Here is a 23,068-nt window from a genome sequence, read left to right on the forward strand (position 1 = left end):
GTGCCACCCACTGTGGGCCAGAATGGTGCTCCTCAGCTAAAGCCTGTGTTTTCTATCTAATTAGACAATTGCTGAAAAGCTCACTGGTTCTTTCTCCATTTTATGCAACTGGATTAATAGTCCAAAAAGTCACTGCTTTTGGGGGGTGAAGGCGGGGGGGGGGGGGAATTCCTGGCCTAGTGCTGTCTGATGGTCAGCTCAAAATGTCTCCTTTTTGTTCCTGGAAATGAACATTGCAGAAGGTCCAACACGATGAAAGAGAGTTTTTGTAGAAGACCTGTGCTCTTTCCTCCAAAGGGACAGAGCAAGAGAGCCTCCAGCCTCCATAAAAGTTGAGCTCCTCTTCCCTCCTCTACTAGGAGTGCTCACTTGACAGTTTCTGAGCCCCCGCAAATCGCAAATCAGTTTTCCCCACCATTAGGAGGTACAAAATATATGAAAACTGTAGCAGAAGCCTTGAATTAGGCTTGAGAGTGTTTTTCCAAGTCCCAGCCCCAGCCTGCCCATCCCCCTCCACAAGCTCCTGCAGGCATTAAGTGTACCCACCCCCCAAAATAAAATGACCATCTCAAACACTAGGAATATTTAATGTGGCTTTTATAACGTGGTTTATTTACACTGGCATTGACAACAGAGTGGCTTTTGTCAAAAACTTCTTACAAGTCACGAATAACCTGTAGATACAGTAGTTTGAGCTGAACAAATAAAATTACTTTGAAATCTAGGACTCTTGAAGTCAAGTCAACCCTCCCCTTCCCTTTTCTTTCCCTTCCCCTCCTTTGGGGTGGGGTTGTACTCATTTCTCTCTCCTGATCATGTTTTCATTATGGCAGAGACAGTGCTAAGATGTCCATCCATAGCAGTTTGCAAACAAGCCTTTCCCATAAAAACAATTTAATAAAAAAAATGCAAACGAAACTGTGGTTCTGAGAGGCCCCCAAATCCCAAAGAGAGACAATAACAATACAAAAAGGAATCGATGTATGAAGGGCATTACCAAAAAAAAAAATAATAATACATAGAACACAAATCTCTACTTACAAAACTTTACATCGCACTGACAACATGTGAAGGACCTAGGTAGGCAGACCTTGTGGAGAACTGACGGGCACACTGTTTGGCAGCAGGCAATGGGAATGGCAGGGTGAGGGCATCACTGCAAGGCTGGCAGCTAGAGAAATGCCAAGGAAGTGGACAGTCAATGCAGAATTTAGGGAAGACATGAGCACGGAGGAGCGGAAGGCAGAAAGTGCAGGCTGAACAGGAAGTTGGACACCACATTTTTCAGAGCCGATATACAGTATTTTCTTTCACAACGCCCCTGATGTTCACAACCAACCTACAACTGAACATTCAATCTTGGAAGGAAGGAAGGAAGGAAGGAAGGAAGGAAGGAAGGAAGGAAGGAAGGAAGGAAGGAAGGAAGGAAGGAAGGAAGGAAGGAAGGAAGGAAGGCAGGGAAAAAGGAAGGAAGGAAGGAAGGAAGGAAGGAAGGAAGGAAGGAAGGAAGGAAGGAAGGAAGGAAGGAAGGAAGGAAGGAAGGAAGGAAGGAAGGAAGGAAGGAAGGGTGGGTGATGGGGCTGTTTTGCTGGAATCCAAGCTCAGCAGCAGCCAGAGCGTCTTTGTGTCTTTGAAACGCTGCCCACAAAGGAGCAACACCAGAAAGAAAACAGAAAGAGGGCCAGTAGTGGAAAAGAAGGCTCGGTCTGGCTCAAAGACCCCCCATTGAAATGGTCCGGGGAAGCCAAGGAGGATGCAGCTGGTGGTGGGTCCCCCGGCTTCGAAGGAAGATCTGGTGGGTTGAGGTTTGGGGCCGTTTTAAACGGAAGGAGAGGAACCAAGCCCCCCATCTAGGCCACCGTCCTGTTGGGCCACAACTCCTTATCCCCCACCCAGGAAATACAACATGACCTTAAACTCAGAAATGGTGCCAGGCCAGAGAAGAGGAACGGGGAGAGCTGATGCGAAGGGACCGTGACTGTCCCTCCCACCCAAGCAAGACCAACGGAAGGGCAGAGTGCTCTCCGGGAACATCGAGCATTTCCGGACAACTTGGGAGATTCTGGGCCACTGCGAAAAGCGCCTTCCCACCAGGCGTGGGCTGCCTGACATTGTCCCCAGTGATACCGGCCATCCGGAGTGGGCATCGAACATCTCACCCCTGCACTGGTACTAGGTGGGTATTGCTACTAAGGTAAAAAAGAAGCAGAACACCCCATTTTTCTGGTGCACAGCAGAAATAAGAGGGATTGCAGGAGCTGAACAAAACTGGACGCACATCTTGCATCTGCGCCCCTCGCTTTTCAGCTGCCCAGCTCCCAGCAAGTTCAGGCGGGAGCCTCCTTAATGCGCAGAAGGGACCATCCTACCCATGCGGCTGCCACCAAAGGTACCAGGGAGCTGCTAAATCGCCTGCCAGGTGCGATGCACGCCCCACCCCGCCATCTCATCTGGCAAGTCCTCGTCCTCGAATCCTGTAACTCTCAAAAACGAAGCATCGCCAAGCACAGGTTGCTTGAGGCCCTAAGCGTTGGCGGCCAGAAGCGAGGATCCCAAAGGCACCGGAGACCGACCGATCAGCAAGGCGTTCACCGAAATGTTCTGGGAGAGGTCTGGCCACAGCTACATGTGGTGCGTGAAAACAACCAAAAAGACCCAAACTAGAAGGCACGCATCTCCCACGAAACGTGCACTCAGGTCAGCAGAAGAGTGGTCAAGGGCCAGAAATGTGGAAAGCCGTAATTTGCCAGACATACAATCTCTTTTTCAGGGTGCCTGTCTTACTGGACGCAACCATAAAAAGCCACACAGCTCGCTCGCTCACACACACACACACACACACACCCCAGCTGTGATTTACAAGAGGAAACACAAGGGCCACCCTTCAGCCAAAGCAGAGAAGCCGCAGACCCCAGTCGGCAGAGATCCCCCTGCTAGGTGCAGCCGTGGGACGTGAGTCTGTGCCGTGCCCCCTTGCTTTCCCTCTTTCCCCCCCACCGTGTCGGGGTCACAAGGGAAATCAGAGCCGCGGGGAGTGCCTGGGGGTCGCTGGGGCGGGGGGGCGGGGGGGCTCACTCCCCTTCTTCTTTGATGCGCTGCTGCTTGTTGCGACGGGCGTCCAGGTCGAAGTTGAAGTCGCTCCACTCGTCCCGGGGAGGGAAGGAGATGGTCTGGCGCAGCGTGAAGCGCACCGCGTCGATCACGCGCTCCCCGCGGGTTTCGCTGGACCCCACGCTGACGGTGGAGGCGCCGCTGGGCGTGCGCAGGAGGTGGGGAGGGGAGGAGAAGTCGTGCAGCTGCCGGTGGTCCATGATGCCTTTCCAAATGGCGTGGCGGAATTGCTCTGGGATCTTGAGGCTCACCAGATCCTGGGATGCAAGGAAAGAGGGGGAGCAAGAGAGATTCAGCGTGAGGAGGAGCCGCGGGGGAACTAACGCACGTGCTTCCTAGCGCTGGCGGCTGTTTCCCGCGTGGCCAGGGCTCCCCTCCCACGGACCGACAGCCACGAGCAAGAGCATCTCAGCCAGAGCCAGGGAGGAAGCGCAGAGACCGTCAGGCTGACAGGCGCGCCCAGGCTGAGCCCCAAGACACCCCCCAGCAGCAGAGTCCCAGCCAAGCAAGCGATTTCAAGGGGAAAGTTGCAGAGGCACAAAGGAGTAGGGGGTGGGCAGGAAGGGCTGCAGGCCGGCCACTCTCCGTCTCTGTTGCTGCTGCGTTTGCAAGGCAGGGCACTTCCAAGGGCTCCCGAGCAGGGCAACGCTGTGTCTCAAGGCCCCCCGAAGTTCTGCCCTGACTCCGACAGGACCTTCCCTCCCCTCTAAGAGCAAGCTCAGTGCTCTGCTGCGGCTGGGATGGGGACCGGCGGCCGCACTGCGGCCTTGCCCGGGACGGCCTGCTCAACTCCACTGCCTGAGGTCCAGACCCACTTCTTCCGAAGCACCCTACCGCTACACAAGCTGCTCTGGAGAAGGAAGAGGCTTCCGTGGATGGTCCCCGGCAGGTGAGGGGCCGTGCTCCGTGCCCTCCGCCCCACACGTCTCCCCTCTTGAGGACGTCTGCAAGGCCAGCAGGGCTCTGCGACCCACGCCTGCTGCCCCATCTTGGAGATCCAGGGGTCCCCCAGCCCAGGAAGCGAAAGGGAGCGTCGGTTGGTTACTTACATCCATGGAGTAGTGTTCAATCTGATAGATGTTGGTCAGCCCTTGCGCCGTGAAATAATCCACACAGGAGGAGCAGCCCAGCCTCGCTAAAAAACTGCAGGGGGACGGAGGATGGACAAAGAGAGGAAGAGGAACAAGGAGGAAGAGGAGGAGGAGGAGGAGGAGGAGAGAAAGGGAGAAGGAGAAATTGAGATGAGGAGGTCACCCAGAGCGCAGAGCCCAAACGTGGCAAGATCCGCACCAGGCACTCTGCTAGGTAAAAGCAGAGGTGGGGAGGGGTGGGGGTGGGGGCGCTTCCTGGTGGCCTCATCAGTCGGCAGCAGGGAAACTGGAGAGACCCAGCAAGGGGGGCAGAGGCTCTCCCCAATCGGTGGCCTCCCCTGCCCCTCTCCAGAGATTGTGGAATCAGCAGGCAAAGTGGTGGGGCTGCAGACTGTCCCCACAGATCCACTGAATGGAAGGGGGGGTCTCCCCGGAAAGAGGTAGCCTGAAGAACGAATCAGTGCTGCTCAAAGGGTGGGGGCTTTCCTTGGACCAGCTGCCCAGTGGAGTCCCTTTGCCGGAGCCCCGAAGGCTGCCTTCCCCAAGCTCCAAGCAGCACAGAAGCGAGGCCACAGCCTGCCCCCTGGAAAAACCAGCCGAACCAAACCCCGGATGCAGAAATCGGAGCCGCGAAAGCAGAACCACCGCCTTTTTTCCAAGAAGAGGTGCAACGGCGTCGGGGGAAAGACACCCTGACCACGCAGAGGAGGAGGAGGAGAACTCCTGGCCCTGGCCGCGGGGCCCTCCGGAGCCAGCGCTCCTGCCGCAGCAGTCCCGCTTGGGCGAGGGGCGCGTCCCTCGTCTCTAGAGGAGGCCGCGGAGCGAGGCCGAGTGCCGAGAGGGAGGTCCGTGTCCGGAGTCTTGCGGGCAGAGACCGTCTCCGAGGCCTCAACCCTGAGCGAGGCCAAAGGGTGAGAACTAGTTCCTTCAAGGGGACGTTGACGCTTATCCGCAACCGAGACCCAGGCGCTTCACTTGTGACCAATGCGCTATCTCCAAGGGCCGCCCCACAGACCGAGAATTACAGCAGTCAATCCCGGAGTTCAATAGCCCAACTCAGCAAAGCAAGATCCTTTTCCCCTCCGAACAAGGCAAACAAGGCAGCTGAGGTCCAAATCCGAGACCAAGCTCAAAGTCACTGCTAGGCCCAGGGGGGTCCCCAGGATGTGGTCAAGAAAGTCAAGATGGTACGGGCAATGCACCTAACAACCAGGCGAAGCTTGGGTCCCACCGACCTTTTTGACCACACCCTGCGGATACCCCTGTGCCTAAACAGGTGAGCAGGTCCCCTCCCTTCTCCTGCAACCCTCCTGCCCTCCTCCGTCCCCTGCTAGAACGTGTGTCCGCAGATAGGTCGGCCCCGCGAAAGCGACGGGCTGAAGGCCAAAGGAAACAGGCAGGTTGCTAAGCCAGCGGAAGACACTGCTTCCACGCAGGACGCAGCACCGGATTCAGGACGGAGCCGAATCTCTCCCCCACCCCGTGCCAGGCAAGCCGGGGGCGGAGGACTCTCTTGCTCGCTCACTCACCTGACGATGCTGCAGTCTGTGGGGTAGGGCGGAGGCGGGGTGCAGTGGGATGTCGACGGCATGGAGAGAGGAGGGGGCAGGGTCTGGGTGGGGCTGAGCCCGTTCATGTCGCCCGCCATGGTCATGTGGCCTCCCATCATGGGAACTGGACGGAAGGAGGGAAGAAGTGGCAGGTCAAGGAAATGCAAGAATGCCATATTTTCACTTTGGTTCACAGCCAGAACGATGGGAGAAACTCGTTATCATTTATTTATGTCAGTGTTTCTCAACCTTGGCAGCTTGAAGATGGGTGGACTTCAACTCCCAGAATTCCCCAGCCAGCTAGGAGCTGAAGTCCACCCATCTTCAGGCTGCCAAGGTTGAGAAACACTGATTTATTCCACTGATTTACGTAGCTGCCCATCTTAGTACATAACCCTGGGCGGCTCACAACATTAAAACAAATAAAAATATATACCAATGCAAAAGGAGCCTGGGGGCGTCTTTTCCAACTCGCCCATTTTATGCCAAGGCAGAAGCTTTCGTGAGCTGTAGCTCCCTTCCTCAGCTGCAACGGAGGAGCTGGGCTGGTGCAGGATTTCAACTGTTCTTATATTTTGCTCCCCTGATTGTCCTTTTGGAATAAGAGTTCCTAATGGTTTTGCAAACATCAGGAGGAGTCTGGGGGCAGGATTTAAACCGGGGCGAGGGAGAGTTGGTGAAACGGATTACGCGTGAGACAGATTACAAGTACCTTATCAATGAACCACTGTCAGGTTTTTGCTGGATATTTGCAAGATCTACAGCTTTAAGAGAGTTAACTGTAGAGTTAACAAGAGATTGCTTTTTGGCTGTGAACATCACTGAATCAGGTGGCGAACTCTGTATAAGAGACGTATTCTTCTTCTTCTTACTTGTTCTGCCTTTTCTGATTTTTCCTTTTAGGCTCACTGCTTAATTCCCTGCTGTCTTGGTATATTTGTATTATGTTATTTATTTGTTTGTTGTTACTTTTATGTATCGTTGAAGATATATTTTATGCCTAATTTTTCTCTTTTGTATATTTTGAAATAGATATAAAGGTTGATATTTATATTTCTTGTCTTCTCTTAATCTTATTACCCAACAGTTTTAAGAATCCACTAAGAGACCTTCTGAGGTATCTTTGTAGGAGGACAGCTGTGTTGGTCTCCTGCACCCAAAAACTAGGAGTCTGGTGGCACTTTTGCCAAGTCCCAAATTTTACTGAAAGTCTGAAACCTTCCGTTGTATGAGTTCGGCAACTCTCGCTCAGTTTAATTTATCTGATTTGATATAGCCACCCACTCCAGAAGATCCTGGGCAGCTCACCAAATCCAGAAAAAGCAGCAAAACATTTAAGACATATAAAATGCGCCCGACCAGGCCAGCCAGACTAAAGCAACTAGAACAAATTACGCTTTTAAAAAGTCAAACTGTTTGTTGAATTCTTGCATTCAACTGGATTGGATCCTAACAATGCTGTAGTGTGGTGTTTCTCAAACTTGGCAACTTTAAGCATGCTGGCTGGGGGATTCTGGGAGTTGACGTCCGCACATCTTAAAGTTGCCAAGTTTGAGAAACAATGCAAGTCTGATGTCACAGAAGATTGTGTCTGATTTTGTGTGATTCCTTAAAGTCTTCCAGAAACACATTCTGTAGCTTTGCACAGGATACACAAACACACGAGCCCCCCCACACATGCAGTGCCAACTATCAAGACAACCCAAAACCCACTCTGAAAAATAACAATACTGTACATTATTTTATGCCTGGAGCCAGACCTCAAGAAGAGTGAAAAAAACCCTCTAATGTTTGTATCATTTAGACTCCAGATTTCCAAAAATGTTAAGGTTGCAGGTGGCCTTCCAAAATCTGTTTGTTTGTGGAAGAATTACTAAGTCAGAATAGATGCACGTACCAAATGCTTCGCAGTCCAATTTTAAGGTTTAATTTGCCTCCCCAAAACCACCAATTTGCCAAAAGGTTTGGGGATGTGATCTCAAACCTCACCACTATGCCCTGGCTGTATTTAAGAATCCACCTGGCACCCTCTCCCCTGTTTTCCTCAACAGGGAAGTGTGAAAATCCTGGGATTTGAACTCCACAGTACTAAGATTGGAAAAGGCCCGTGTAATCCATGCAACAACCTTGCTTCCAACTGTGGTGGGTGGGCTATTTTGTAAAAACTGGGTCTCCATTCGTAACTGTTGATTTGCAGACTAGAAGGAGAGAGTTGGGAAGGAAAATATGCCTTACTGTTGGCTCCCATGCTGTCAGGAATGCTGGTGGGTGTCAAGGTGTTGCGCTGCTGAGGGTTGATGAGTTGACTGACTGAGGGCAGCTTGTTCATGCCGCTGATCTTCCCGAGCGGAGGAGAACTCGACCCATAGGATGGCTGAGTCTGGATGGAGTTTCTGGAAACAGACGACAGAGAAGTCAAGGATACGCTAGAAAGGAACACACGGATGCCAGTTTCAGAACCAGGGTAGGAAGGCCGGTGGAGTTTCCTCCGTGGAGGCTAGGGTCTAAGTCAGGCTTGATCCGAGGCTCCACTGGGCCAGGGAGCACGGGACCAACACACACACCACCTCGTCATTGAACTAGCCAATTCTGCCCAACTAAACTGCATAAAGCAGTGTTGTCCAAACTTGGCCGCTTTAAGACGAGTGGACTTCAACTCCCAGAATTCCCCAGCCAGCATGATGTTAACCCTAGCCAAGCTTAGCACATAGATGTATAGCTTTCGGGTCTTTATTGGGGTGCGACAGCCACCTGCTTCTCTGTTTCACACTTTGTCTGGGTTCATACAACATAGCAGACTAAGTTAGAATAGAGTTGGGCAGTCACGTGCCGTGAAACCCAGCCATGGTCCTCACGCGTTCCTGACGGAGGTGGGTCTCCAAGCGAGGGGTCCCGGTGTGGACCCAAGAGCTCTTCTGCACTGTGGCCGATGCAACCGCTTGCCACATTCTCCTCCCCTCGGCCTTGGCTGCCGGCAACCAGACCGGAAAGCCGCCTCCATCAGGAATTTCAGAAGCCTTCAGCTGGGGCATCCAAGCAGGGGGGTGGCAGGTCCCAGCTTGAGCCAAGGTGCCCCTTAACAAGCCAATCTTCCACCCGCCTGGTGGGAGGGGAAGCCCCATCTCCTGCTGCCCGTGCTGTAACCCGCAGGTCTTCTGAAGGCAGCCCACCCGCTGTTGCCAAGCGCATCTTGCCCCTTCCCGCTGACACCACCCCACCCTCTGGCCACAGCGAGGCAGAGGAGCGCAGCACAGAGCCCGGGCTGGACACGCTCCAAAGTGGACCCAGAAGAACCCTTTTGCAGCACCGCCCGGCTCTGTCTTCAAGCCGCCTGGCCCTCTTTGACTTGGCTGAAGACCTGCTTCGAGACCTCCTTTATCTCCCTTAAAGCAGCAGCGTTTTTCTTTTGGGCTTGCACCGATGCCGAAGAAAAGCCGCTGCGCTGAGAGGCGCAGTGCTCACACGCCCCGAGCCCCAGGTCTTTCTAAAGCCCTGGTAGGAACCCAGAGTCAAGCCAGGTCCTGCCCACGAAGCTGCGGGGCTGCAACCACTGGTCCATCTCGCCTGACCAGTGACCTTTGAACTTTGCACATCATTTGGCTGGATAGCTAGGGCTTGTGGGAGCTGAAGTCCCACCCACCTAGAGTGCCCAAGATGAGAAGGAAGGGGGAGGTTATTCTCTGGCTGTTGCCAACCCCAAGCCAGGTGCCCAAGATCAATATCCTGACCCTGGTTTCTGTTTTTTAAGGGCTGCGTGGGCTTCATGGAGACAATCTTCACAACCTGTCCAGGACCTTTGAATTATATCCCATGGGTCTTGTCTGGGGATGGTGGTTCTTTGGACCTGGCAGTCAAGCCCACAGCCCTGAGATTTTGGGGGGCCATGGAATCCTAGAACTGCACAGTTGGAAGGGACCCCAAAGGTCATCTCGCCCAACCCTCTGCAATGTGCAGGAAAACCCAGGAAATCATCCTTGGGAGGTGGCTCTTCTTGTACGCCTCCACAGATGGAGGACCCACCACCTTGGTAGGCAGGTTGTTTCCCTGCCAGACAGTTTTTACGATGAAGAAGTTTTTCCTTCTGCTTAAAAGAGATCCGCACGGCTGCGACTTCTGTCTGTCTCTCTTCGAGGGCTGACTGGGCCTGATCCTGCTTAGCTTTCTGCGCCTGACGTACCGCCGTCGCTTCCTCGATGAGCAGCAGCCAAGTGGGGGGGCTGGCAAGGGTCTTCCCCCGGGAGTTCCCAAAACCACCAGAGGGAAACGGAGAAAGCAGGGAAAGCCTTGGGCCGTCTACATGTCTTGAGGAAGATGAGGGGGCAGCTCCGTCTCCGAGTCTCCAGTGAAAACAAGGTTCTGGTGGGGCCTTGAGAGGGACCCCTGCCCTCGGGCTGTTGAGCCTCTGGAAGGAAGAAGGAAGCACCAAGTGCTCCAGGACTTCTCGATGGCTGCGTTCACACACAACAGCCTCAACCAGCTTGGATGAAGATAAGGGGCCACGGGCACCCCATACGCCAAGCGCGATTCCTTTACGCTGCGTGGCACGGTTTGTGGCTCGTTGCGATGCAGGAACAGAGTCTGCTTGGTTACTATAAGGCTCCCCGTATTGTGCAATGCCAAGATGTGGGCAAGTTCCCTAAGTAGGTTCGGTGTATGGTGTGAATGCAGCCAGGGCGGCCTTTGCAGAGTCACTGGGGGGGGGGGCTTTGCTGGCTTGAGAGATGCGGGAGGCCCCGGGGCCTTCCTGCCAGGTTCCCCCAAATCAGCCGGGCTCAGGGTGTTCAAAGGCATTAAAGCGACCGGCCTGAGCCAACTCGGGAAAAGGGGCAAAACTGCGGGTGGGCCTGCGGGGGTCTGCAGAGGAAAACAAAGGTGCTGCTGAGGACAGGAAGAAGAATTTTTGGCAAGAGGAGGAGGAGGAAAAGACACGGAGTGACACGGAGAGCAAAGCCAAGAGGAAAAAGTTTATTGAAAACCTGGCACCACGCTTTGGGGAAGGAAGACAAGCGAAGGGAGGGACTTTTCTGCCCGAGTCTGTTCCCAGTTGCTCCAGTTCCCCCAGCACACCCAGCGGCGCCCTGCTGGCTAATGGGCTCCAAGGAAGACGAAGCGGCGGAACGGCTCACCCTCCGGACGGGCTCCTGGTGGCTCCGTCCCTCCGTCCCGGGGGGCTGGGGAGACGGCTCCCTGTGAGGCCAGCGCGGGGAGGGGCACACCAGGTCGGGACAAGGACTTGACCCGGGACCAAGGGAGGCCCTGGCACCGTTCCCTGAGCAAAGCGACACGAGCGGGACGGGGGGATTTCAGCCCCAATCTGTATTTCGGGGCTGGGGTTCCCCAGCTCGTAGCAAACCCGCTTGGTAGGTTGGTTTACTGGAAGGGGGGAGCAGAGGAGAAAATGCCACACCTCAGCAGCCCCCTCGCTCCAAACGCAGGGCGCCTTGGGATCGGGGGCAGCCCAAGCCCAAGCCGCAAATTCCTTCATTCTCGCATCACCCCGACTCGTTCCCAGGGCCAGCGCTACCTGATTTATGCTGGCTGATGGCATTAGCCACTTCTCTCTGGCCTCTTCTATTCAGCCCAGCACACATCACCTGGGCAAGGCATGTGCCAGTCTCCCCATATTAGTCTCGTTTCCTCTGGGCTTACCTCTAAGTGCGGCACGAGCCTCACGGCACCACCACCTGGTGAGGTAGGTTGGGTTGAGAGGCAGAGGGACCCAGGGCCCGAGGTCGGCAGGAAGCTTCCATGCCCGGGGGGGGGACTAGAACCCTGCTCCCCGGCCAGCACCTTCGCCACTGCACCCCACTGATTCTTGGGGACTGATGTTTTGGCTATGTTGACCCTCTGGAGAATCATTCAATGCAGCCGAGAAGAGGCGTCCCCTCTTGTACAAACACAGCTTTCCTCGGTTGCAAACCCTTCCTCCGTCTGAAACAGGCCCTTAATCTCTCCGTGCTATTCTGTCCCCAAACGAGAGACTCACTGGCCCATTTTTCCAAATTACCGATTGGACTTACGGGGGCTGAGAAGTCATACTGGCCAAGGACGGAAAGCAAAATGGTCACTCGTAGATCTGCCCCGCTTGCCCCCAAAGTCTGAATTAAACATACAGAGGACAGCATCACAACCCATCTTACTGCCCAGGCCAGAATCCAGACCCATCCCTCCAACTTCCATGATGCATTTTTAGGGCTGAAAATGATCTGGAAGAGATGCATGAGAAGTGCCTCGCCCCTTTAAAGCAGCAGGTTCCAATGAGCCCCAAAGCAGATGCGGGCCATTAAAGACACAGCTGTTTTAATGAGATGGCTCATTAAAACTGCTGTGCTTTTTTTTCAGGCTTGTGTGGAAGTCTAAGAGGCGTGGCTGTTTTAAAAAGAGGTGTTGCACTTGTGCTACAAAGCTCCCTTCTGAACCATTTTTGAAGCATGCACAGCCTTAATATTTTGGTAGCTCTACAATGTTTTTGTAGCTCCAGGGGGTTCTCCTGATCACTAAAGACCACATCCAAAGCATAGCAGGGCAGAACTTCTCTTCTCTCTCCTGAGAATTACAGCTTTCCCCTCCCACCCCCCAGGTTCAAAGCTCTTTACTCATTCTGGAGTGGGCAGTTGGCTTCAGAACCCAGATCATCAGGAATAAGGTTCTCCAGTAAGGACCAGGATGCAATCTGGGGGCGACAGCTTAATCTTTTCTATATTTGCGCCCACTGCCAGCTGAAGGGCTCTCCACCCATCCAGACCAGTAGAATGTCCATGGTCGATCCCTCTCCTGCCTCTGTTCCCAGTCTCTGCCACGCCCTTGACTTTCCTCCAAGCTGGTAGGTGGCAAAGCCTAACAGGTTCTCCCCACCTTGGGGCTACCACTGGATGGTGTCTGAGGAAGAGGGAAGGTAGGACTAACACCAGTAAAGCTAAGGATGACTGAAGCCTGTTTCCCTCTGAGGCTGGGGATGAGATGAAGCATTGTGGCGATGTGGCAGAAGGCAGGCATTGCCAGGGCGAGTTTGTCTCCTGGTCGGGTCCCACTGGGGAGAGACCCTGGGCCACCATTTCTATGATATGGCTCTGGCCCTGAAAGAAAATGAATTCTGACCCTTCAACGCTGCAGGAGCGTATGCAATCCTGACTTCTCTCTGGATTTAGGGAGCTGAACATCTTTATTTTGTTTCACAACCAATGCCTCAGCGATCAGAAACACTGTGCAAATTCTGAACTCTACCGCAAAAGGTGTTCTAGGCGTGGCAGCACATTGGGGAAAAAAATGCCATGACAGCACATCGAAAGCCATTTCTCAAATTTACTGCAGCACCAAGTCTATGAAGTTGAAACCTTCAAAGGACACCTTTGGTTCGCTGTCATAATCTCGCTGCCTTGGAGGGGCTGCTAAGACTGGAGGCCAACTGTTGACGGCAGGAACATCCCGCGTCCAAACCCAAGACGGGTCTGCAAAAGCTCTTTGCCAGCAAGGCAGAAGAGCTGCGAATTGCGCGCAAGAAGCCACCAGAGACGCCGAGAGAGAAATTTCTCTCTCTCTCTCTCTCATGCTTCCATTTGTCTGCCAGCAGAAACGGTATCTCAACATTATATATATTAGCAGGCTCTGACCAGCATTTCACCCGTGTACAGATTTACAATCCAAGTTTCCATTCCGATGGTGTTTCTCAAGTCCCGTTTTAAAGAGTTCTGTGAAACTGAGTCCCGCTCAGAGAAAACTCGTTGGAGTCGTCACGCATCTAGCAAAAGGAGTTTACGTCGTGGGATGAAGACAGGGCCGATCCAGATCTCGTGTTACTGAAACTACCGACGCAGAAGCAAAACAGGTACTGGGACTCCGCGAAGGCACCGCTGGCCGTCTGCCCAGACTCAATCTGCCACTTTGCTTTGCTACACCCCAAACTTTCTTTTTTGTCCCCCTGTACGAGCAAAGAGTCGGACAAAAAACCTCCCCCCCAGCAGGACGGCTTAGGAATGGACCGCAGAGTCGGGGGGGCTGGAATGTCGGAAAGTGGCTTCACTTCTTTTGGGGAGCTCCCTCCTGGTTTCTGACCCTCTGCTCCTGAAGCAGGCGGAGAGGAGACTGCAAGGAAGGAATCGGAGAAGAGACAGGAGTGAAAACGAAGCCGGGAAAAGCACAGAGAGGAGAAACCGCAGCGTGATCACCGGGAGCTGGCGGGGCCGCGTCTCGGCTTCGAAGCCGTTCCTGAAATCGCTGCTGGAAAAGGCAGGAATGGCTGAAAGGCCACCTTTTCCGTTGCAATTGGGGGGAGCTAATGCTAAAAACACATTTCCATCACACCCAGAACCCCGAAGACACATCCATCTCCTTCTTTGGAAAGAGAGAAGTTAGTTAAATCTAGCAGAGTTCTATCAGCTTTGGATAAAAAAACCGGGATCTGACTCAGTTCTTGGGTGACCGCAGGGTCACGATACAGACACAGGGCGCCACTGCTTTCTTCTGGGGTCTTTCCTCACATCTCATTCCACTGTACAACCCTGGGATCTCCTAGTGGTCTCCCATCCGAGTGCTAAGTCCGCCTCATCCTGCTTAGTTTTTTTTGAGATCAGCCAAACATGAGAGTTTAGGCATCACTGGGGGGGGGCGGGGGGGCGGGGAAGAGTTTCAGGGGATGCCTACAGGAATCTGTCCTGTAAGTCTGTGGCGATGCAGAGAGATGATGTTACGTTCAAAGTCTCTGTGGGTGAGAAAAGAGGCAATATCTCTTCTTCCAACCCTGGGGTATCTGCAGGGTATGGTCCAAAAGTCAAGATGGTGACCGTGACAGTGCAATCGAAGCTCTGCCTGTTTTTTATGTAAGTCCCATGTCTGATGCACATAAAAAGCAGGTGGAGCTTTGACCACACCACATGGCACCATCTTGACTTTTTTGACCACACCCCTGTGGACACCTCTGCTCTAACCTGTAGCTAATTTGGAGCGGGGACATTATTTGGCACTCTGAGCTGAGTCTGAAGCCATAATTCAGGCTTGCAAGAGCCTGGAACCATCTAGCAATCCTATACTGGCTTAGTTCCACCTTGCCAAAACATGTTATTTGGGTTCAGGACGGGATCCAGAACCAGAAGGGCCCCAATGCCAGGATTATCCCAGGCTCGGTCAGCAAGGAAGGGCTGACGGAAGCTGTTGACCCCTTTCAGAAACGAAAAGATTTCCAAATATGTCCCTGGTTCAGGCTGGCACCTGGGTTTGTGATTCTTGCAGGCCAGCGGGGTTTCCACGCAGCCCCATTTCGGTCCTGGTCAAGGGACTGGACTGGCCCAATCAGCCAAGCCCCCTCAGCCATGGAAACTCAGCGCCAGTCCCTTTGTTAGGGTGGCTGGGTTGGGGAAAAACAGGAGGAGGAACCACTAAGTCCGTGTAAAACTCTCCAAGAATGCCAAGAAAGGAGTTCATTTTCAGCTGCCTGCGTCAGTTGCAGCACGGATGCCCCACTGAAGCCCCCTTGGATGGCCTGAAGCCTGGGAAAGGGATGTTCTGCTCCCCCCTCCGTGCAGCCCTGGGCAGCTGAGGGGGCCCTGCTCCCCGGGAAAGACAGTGGCACCCCAATCCTGCCCCTGGATGTTATACCAGCAAAAGGGAGACCCCCCAATGGGGTGAAAAGCGTTCCTGCGGATGTCCCCTGATGGAAGCAGGGTCTGTGCTGAAATACGAGTGATTTGCCTTTGGCTCCCGGTGATCATGGAGGTATCGGAGGTGGAAAGAGTCAGGAAGAGAAAACCGAGAGAGAAACGGGCCCAAACCCACCAACGTCAACTGCTCGTTAGGAACGTTAGTGCCCAAAACGCTTGGACAGAGAGCTTTGTTTTTTCACCCCAAAGCGAGCATCAAAGTGCACAGACGCAGGGAAGCGTCTTCCAAACGCCTCGCTTCCCCCATGCACAGGCCTTGCATGCAGGAGAACATCACCTTCACAACACTCGCACGATGCCACTCCATGCCAACTGCCCAAACAGATGCCGCAGACAACAGCAAGCCATTTGCAAGGTCGGTTACCTGCCTGGAGCTCGGGGGCATGCTCAATATTTCCATGGAGAAGAAAGTCCCAGGGAACGGAAGGGAGCTCTCCTCTCGGGCTTCAGAGCGACCTGGATGACCAAGAGGGGGCAGCTGAGAGCTTCCCGGACCTTTCTGGCCACCATCTAGTGATGGTTTGGAGTCTTGCAGCCCAGATCGGGCAGCCTTATGGGAAGTGGGCGCAGGAAGCCTTCCCCAACTCGGCGCATTTCACATGTGCTGGCACATAATGTGCCAATGCAGCCTTTTTCATGATCTCAAGCTTTTGCACCAGCACATCTGAAGAGAACCAGGCTGGAGGACAGGACAGCGACCGACCTACTACAGACAGACCCGTCACACGGTTACCTGTCAGGGGAGAGACGTGACGCACCGGGCTGAACGGAAACACGGCCAAAGCAACCCAAGGAGTGAGTTGAGGGGAGGAAGCAGAGCTAAAACTAGTTCACAGCCACCCCATTCACTCCATGTTTTGCTCTCTTGGCAGACCATCCTTGCCTCTGCCGTGTCCATCCCCCAATTCACACACTGCCTTTGGTACTTTAAACTTCTCCTCTTTGGCTTTTTGAGGATTTCGTCAACCCCGTCCACCAGGCACAACTGTCTTCACCTTCACCTTCCCCTCCCTCTCAACGCCTTCACTTTTCTTGCAAATGTTTGTTTTGTGATTCAACTTTCATTCCTTCTCTCTACATCAGTGTTTCTCAACCTTGGCAGCTTGAAGATAGGTGGACTTCAACTGGCTGGCTGGGGAATTCTGGGAGTTGAAGTCCACCCATCTTCAAGTTGCCAAGGTTGAGAAACACTGCTCTCTAGGACCAAACCACCTCAAGGCATCTCTTTTGTCACAATTACACCCTTTTGTTTTCAAACCATGTTCCTTCACTCTTAACTCTCTTTTCTTGTTTGCCACACCACACATTCCCACTGCACTCAACTTATACCCTCTTCTATGCAGTCAGTATTCATTCTGCTCAACAGACCACATCTAACTCTCTACTTTTTACCAGCTTTTACAAAGCTTAAATTTCTCCATCGAGTTCCCATTTTATCAAGGACCACGTTCAAGCCCACGGCTGCCCATTTCCACAAAGTCATATTGTCCAATACTTTTCTTTAACAAGATTTATTGATTTATTTATGGATGGGGGGGGGAAGATTAGAATCCAATTGATCTCCCAGGTTTCTGGGGCTGAGGCCTTTGCATGGCCTCTGAGTCAACCAGGGAGGAGGCTCTTCTCTTAACTGATAAGCAAGGAATGTCCAGGTGGCCAGAAGGTGAATCAGGCTCTGAGCATACAGTATAGTACAAAAATTCATCAACTTCCTCTAGTTGTTCACCATTTATGTATAAATGCAATTGTTCGTTTTCCTGTCAAAACCCAGCTACCCAGGCCTTCAACACATTCATTTTCAGATCCATACCCCTCGTTGCATCACACAGTATGTCCCATCCATCCATCCATCCATCCATCCATCCATCCATCCATCCATCCAATCTACCTATCTTCCTTCCTTCCTTCCTTCCTTCCTTCCTTCCTTCCTTCCTTCCTTCCTTCCTTCCTTCCTTCCTTCCTTCCTTCCTTCCTTCCTTCCTTCCCTCCCTCCCTCCCTCCCTCCCATCATCTATCCATCTATCATCTATTCATCCATCATATCTACCATCCATCCATCCATCCATCCATCCACCCACCCACCCACCCACCCACCCACCCACCCACATTCTGCAACCAACCTTCAACTCCCTATTCATACAAGACGTTCCATAATTCAGGCCTGTTCACTTTACCATACACTTTCTCTAAAGCCACAAATGTACCACAAATGGTCTCGTTTTCATGCCTTTCTCAGTGAAGAGCAACAAGCCAGTCTGCACATTCCCTGCCTGCATGAGGCTGTGCTGCACATTTCAAATTTTGCTCACTGCCCCTCCTTCTGAATGGTGCAAAGCACCTTCCCAGGCTCCCTTACCAAGCACATGCCTCTAGAGAAGGTAGAATAAGAAAGCAGTTTCCGCATTCATTCTTGCCCCTCTTCCCTTTGCTGAGGAACAAGCACAGCGTTCTCCCAATGACCAGGCCCAGATTCTGCCTTCACACAGCCACCCTGTCAGCAAACTACATCCATATTTTAGCATTTGCACCACCTGCAGCCTATCCTTTTTTAAACATTGTCACAGCATTTATGACTTCCTTTTCTTGGAGACCGATGTTTCGAGCATTTGAAAACATTCCTCTCTTCAGCCATTGGCTTCCATCCCCACACAAAGCTCTAACGCATGCCCTCCAGCTGTCCCCCACTTCAGCTGAATCCCAAATCATCCATTTAGCAGACCATTTGGAAGGAGGGGTCTCTGTTACCCCTGAATGCGTATTGAATGTACATCATTTGCCTCGATTTACACCATTAATTTGACGACAGTAATGTTGATCTCCTTGACCCACTGGGGCTACTTCAGATACAACGGACGCTGTCCTTCTGAAGTGGTATCTGGGCACACATTTTGTCCTCTGCATCTGAAGTCCATTACACTGAAGCTTCCTTGCCAAGACACCAGTTCTACTTGGCTGCAATGCTCACCCTTCTCCATGGGCCCTGGGGTTCCTTGTCCATGGCTCAAGATCTACACGAGACCCTACAAAACTCGGTCTAGGTGGCCTTCCCTAATCTGTTGTCACTGATATAAAATGGATCCCCTTACTCTCTCTGTAATACCTTCATCCGTTACTCTACTTGCCAAAGGCATCCTTCTGTTATGCTCCCTCTGAATCCTGCTCCCTCTCCTACTATGCCTCCTCCTCCACCTCCTGGCCAGAAAGGGGAGCCAAGAGAAGAGCAAGCTAGACCACAGCCAGCCCCATTCGGAGCTGATCGATGCAAGAGAGGAAACGTCCCTCCATCTGGAGTGCCCAGCTGGTGCTAATAAAGAAGGCTTCATTTTTGTCGGAAAGGAACCGAAAGCGCCAAGCGAGGGGGAAACCGCCAGGCTGGGATTATGTGTGACCTGACACGGATTGTGAGAACCAGCCCAGGGCAAGGAGGAAGCTGGCTTTGCCCCCAAAGAGCTCCTTGGCATCTCCGGGTCCCTTGACTCCCCCTCAGCAAAGGGCGCCTTCTTCCCTCCTTCCTTTTTCCTTCAGGTAGGGCTATTCTGGGGGTAGGAATAGGTCTGTCTGCAGGGTCTGTTCTCATGAAATACAGGTAGTCCTCGAGTTATGACTGCAAATGGGACTAGGATTGCCATTGCTAAGCAATGCGGTCGTAAAGCGCAATGTCACGTGACTGCATCACTTAGTGACAGCAATCCTGGCAGTCTCAGTTGTCATGGTAACCCAAGACATATGGGTTCTTAAGCAGGAAGCAGAGGGAGCCCCAGGTAAGCAGCATTCCAGGTAAGGAGCACGGGGGTGCCACAGGGGATGGGGGAGAGCCTGGGAGCCCTGGCGCAGGCCACTGGGGAGGGGGGCTCACTGCAGCATGAGCTCAGAGAGGCTGGGGAATGAGGGTGCTGAGTGTGCATGTGCAAGCACAGGGAGGCCGAGGAAAGAGGGTGTGAGGTATGTGTGACCGAAGGGGAGAAGGAGGGCAGGGTGTGGGAGAGTGAAGAAAGCTTCTGAGGGTCTGAGGAGCTCAGACATCAAAACAGTTTCCCTCTTTTCAGTTACAAGGGCCTCCTTGTGCCATTGCAGCAGAAAACAAACGAAGCATTCACCAGACTGCTAATGTTAGCCCTGCAAGGTAGTCCAGACCAGAAGCACAACCAGGAGTATCAGCTCTATCTTTATTGTAAGGTGATATTATCTGGCAAGACTGAAAGTCTTTCTCCCGCCTTTCCTTTTACTCTCCTGAAAACGAAGGAGGGCCCCTTCTGAGATGCTCCCCCCACCCCTTTTCCTTCTGTGGGCTGAGCTGCCTCTTATCAGACCATTGCCCCAGCTGTGGCTCTCCCTCCTGTCTCCCAAGGCCGTTCCCACAGACCACTACATCTAAACCAGGACTGGCAGGCATTTGCAAAGCTCTGCATGAACCCAGGCACATTTATCACACCCGTGTTTTTACGACAAACGGGAGCTCCCTCACCTTTTGCTGCTGGTGCTCTGGTTCTGAATCGTATCCTCCTCCCCTTTATCAGTTGCAGGTGCTTAGCCGGAGTGGCTAGTCAGGGGGGTAGGGTGGGGTGTTAACATTTTTGTGCCCTTTGAGAGGGTGGGGAAACCTTTGGACCCCCCCTTCTCAGAAAAAAGTATGTAAATGGCAAAATAAAGCAAGGTTCTAAGGTTAATCAAGGAGGGGGTTGAGGCAAGGGCTCCCATGAGCTGGGCTTAACTCCTGGTGACTTCAGGAATGTGACTATGTTGTTTTCTTGGCAACAAGAAGAGGGTGTGGAGTTATGCTCCATACAGGTGGTCCTCACTTAACAACCACACTTGGGACTGGCAACTGTCACTAAGCGAGACATCACGTGACCACACCTGACTTATAACGTTGCTTTTCACCATGGTTGCTAAGTGAGACATTATGTGACTGTGACTTGTGACTTCCTGCCAGCTTCCCCATTGACTTTGCTTGTTGAAAGCTGGCAGTGAAGCTCGCGGAGGGCAATCACATGACCACGGGATTCTGTGACAGTCATAAATGCACACTGGTTGCAAAGTGCCTGTATCTCAATCACGTGACTGTGGGACCCTGCGACCGTTATAAGTGCAGGGACTGGTCGTAAAGTTACTTTTTCAGCACTGTTATAACTTCGAATGGTCGCTGAACAGGGCAGTTGTTAAGTGAGGACTATCTGTAGTGCTAGAGGGTAGGACAAGAACTAATGGGTAGACGCTTTACAGAAGGAGATCCAAACTCAAAACAAGCAGGAATTTCTTGATTATGAGAACTATTTAGCAGGGAAACGGCCTCCCTCCTGGAGTCATGGGGGCTCCATCGCTGGCAGTTTCAAGCCAAAGTTGGACAGTCATTTGTCTGGGATGGTCTGAGGATTCCTGCACTGGACAGGGGGTTGGACCCAGAAGATCTCCAGGCCCCTTCCAACTCTAAGGATTCTACAGATCTCAGACAGAAGTTCTTTGCTTCTGTCTTCTTCCAAGATGCTTTCCCAAATTCCTAGTCTAGCGTACGGCTTTAAGGTCTCCTGGTGGTTTCTCATTAACTAGGCCTGACTCAGCTCAGCAGGAATAAACAAGGTTGCTACTCAACCAGTGCACCTTTGCATACGACAGGCTCTTGCCCTAATTTCAAGCCAGTGGTGATGGGGGGGGGGCGGAAGTCACACAACATCAGCTGTGGATACACGCACCTGTTCCACACAACCCAGATGGCAAAAATAAAGGTTTGGGTTGTCTTGGGGGAACCAACTGCTCACCATAAAGGAACAGTTCAGTTAAATATGGCTCTGTAGGAAAGCATTTGCCTGGCCCTGTGGAAGGGTCCTGATTTTTCCCGGTGCCTTGAAGCTAAGAAAGACCCAGAGAGCGGATCAGACCAAACAGATGGAAGCGCAGATCAGCTGAGCAAACCCAACTTTCCTCAACAGATGCTGAAAAAGTAACCTATTTCTTCAGGCTGAAGACCCAACAGCTGAAAAGCAGCCTGTTCCGGGCCACTTCCCCGCCCACATGCATGGACGTGACCTCAGTGGATCTCAGCCACACACAAGCAAGGGAAGTGGGACCCTCTAGCATCTCCCTTCCAGGAAGGATAAATACATCACCAACAACAAGCACATTCCATCAACCCCCGCTTCAAGCCACTGCTAGTAAGGGAAGGGTGGTCCTCGTGCAGGGGAGGAGTAGCATGAGAGTCGCAGCTCCAAGACTCACTGTTTCTGCATCAAGTGCTGGTGCTGTTGCTGCTGCTGCTGCTGCTGCCGGTACGTCTCAATCGTGTGCTGGGGGAGGAACTGCATGAGCTCCAGGGATTCCTTGATCTTCAGCAGCATCTCGTAGGTCTCCCGGCCTCGCACCTGAGCCAAGAGGAGAGGAAACACATGAGTGAGGAGCTCAGGGACACCAGAGCAGTCAGACTGCAGAAGGGCAAAGTTCAACCCTGTCTTCCTGACCACACACTAGTCTTCCCCAACATGGTGTCCTCCAGACTTCAAGGGGCATAGTTCTTTTAAGGGGGACTGGCAACGATACTAGGAACAGAGGTGGAGGGTACTACGTGGAAGAAAAGAGCTGCAAACAGATCCTTCAATTTGAGCTTAATTCCTGGTGACCTCAGGTCCACATCTATGTTGTCTGCTTGGTGGACTTATGGAAATGGTTCTCCACTGCCTTCTTCAAGGACGTTCTTTAGACTTCCCCAACATACTCACAGCCCTAAGATTTCCTTATCTCCTGTCCGAATATTAACCAGATGTGGCCCTGATTAGCTCTTGAGAGCAGGCAAGTTTAGCCAGCTGTGTCCAAAAGTTCAGAAGACAGCATTCTAATTCAACAGCCAAAACCTGTGGTTCCCACTAATCTTCATTCCTCCTTCCCTTCAAATTCTCTAGCCAGGAAAGAGGTATGCCACATTCTGGAGACCCCAAGCATGGAAGGAGCTCTTGCTCCCAACCTTCCTGAATTCTGGGCACAAACTGGCTCAGAAGCACAGGAGAAGTTCTCACTCTTTCTGAGGGCTGTCAGGCTGACCCCTCCCCCTGTTTCGCCAATGCCAAAAACCTCACTGGAAGTCAAGCTGTCCAACCAGAAGTAAGTGAGAATCCCCACCTTTTTGCCCAGGTCCTGGACCTACTTACTGGGAGATACAAGAGCTCATCATCTGGGGTGCGCCTCTTCTTGACAGAGGTCATCTGAATGCCATGTGTGCTCTGCCGGAAAGCTGCCAACGAAGGAAAAAATGGATGAATGTCACAACAGCCCCAAGGAACCACTTGGCCAGCTTACATCTCAATTCAGAGAATCTGTTCCAATTCCGAGTCCATATCTGGAGGCCCAGCCAAGAGAAGACTTGGGGTCTTGGCCAACTGAAAGGCAATCAGGAAAGAAGGACTCATCTTGGCCCAGATGGGGCTCATTCTTCCCCAAGGACTTAAGATGCTCCAGGCTTCTCTGTAGCAAGAGATTCCAGCTGGAGCGAGCCTTTGGAGAAGACATCTGGAGACAAGAGCACAGCCCACCCAGTCTAGCAGACCCAACTGCCATTGCTGCACCGATCCCCAGCCTGAAGGGCGGAAAACACCTGATCTGTGTTTCTTGACCTTCTTTAGATTGGTAGAGGAGTATACCAAGTCCTGCTCGACAACCATTTTGGCATTGTCAGGAT

The 23,068-nt window shown here is 52.6% G+C and overlaps 1 protein-coding gene across 2 annotated transcripts in view; it reads right to left on the reverse strand.

The window, feature by feature from the left end:
- Positions 1–3,071: 3,071 nt before the first annotated feature.
- TP63 (tumor protein p63) overlaps positions 3,072–23,068 on the reverse strand; it is a 97,160-nt gene continuing 77,163 nt past the window's right edge. For both annotated transcript variants that reach the window (XM_088131715.1, XM_088131716.1), the window contains 6 exons: positions 22,542–22,624; positions 21,619–21,761; positions 7,988–8,145; positions 5,732–5,876; positions 4,161–4,254; positions 3,072–3,368 (listed from right to left, as the gene is read on the reverse strand). In XM_088131715.1, coding sequence (XP_087987841.1) covers positions 3,072–3,368; positions 4,161–4,254; positions 5,732–5,876; positions 7,988–8,145; positions 21,619–21,761; positions 22,542–22,624 — 920 coding nt within the window. The remainder of the gene's footprint in view (positions 3,369–4,160; positions 4,255–5,731; positions 5,877–7,987; positions 8,146–21,618; positions 21,762–22,541; positions 22,625–23,068) is intronic.

Source organism: Python bivittatus, unplaced genomic scaffold (genome assembly GCF_059951505.1).
Source record: "Python bivittatus isolate LINGU-HERP-01145 unplaced genomic scaffold, Pbiv_v1 ctg000980_np1212, whole genome shotgun sequence".
NCBI lineage: Eukaryota > Metazoa > Chordata > Lepidosauria > Squamata > Pythonidae > Python > Python bivittatus.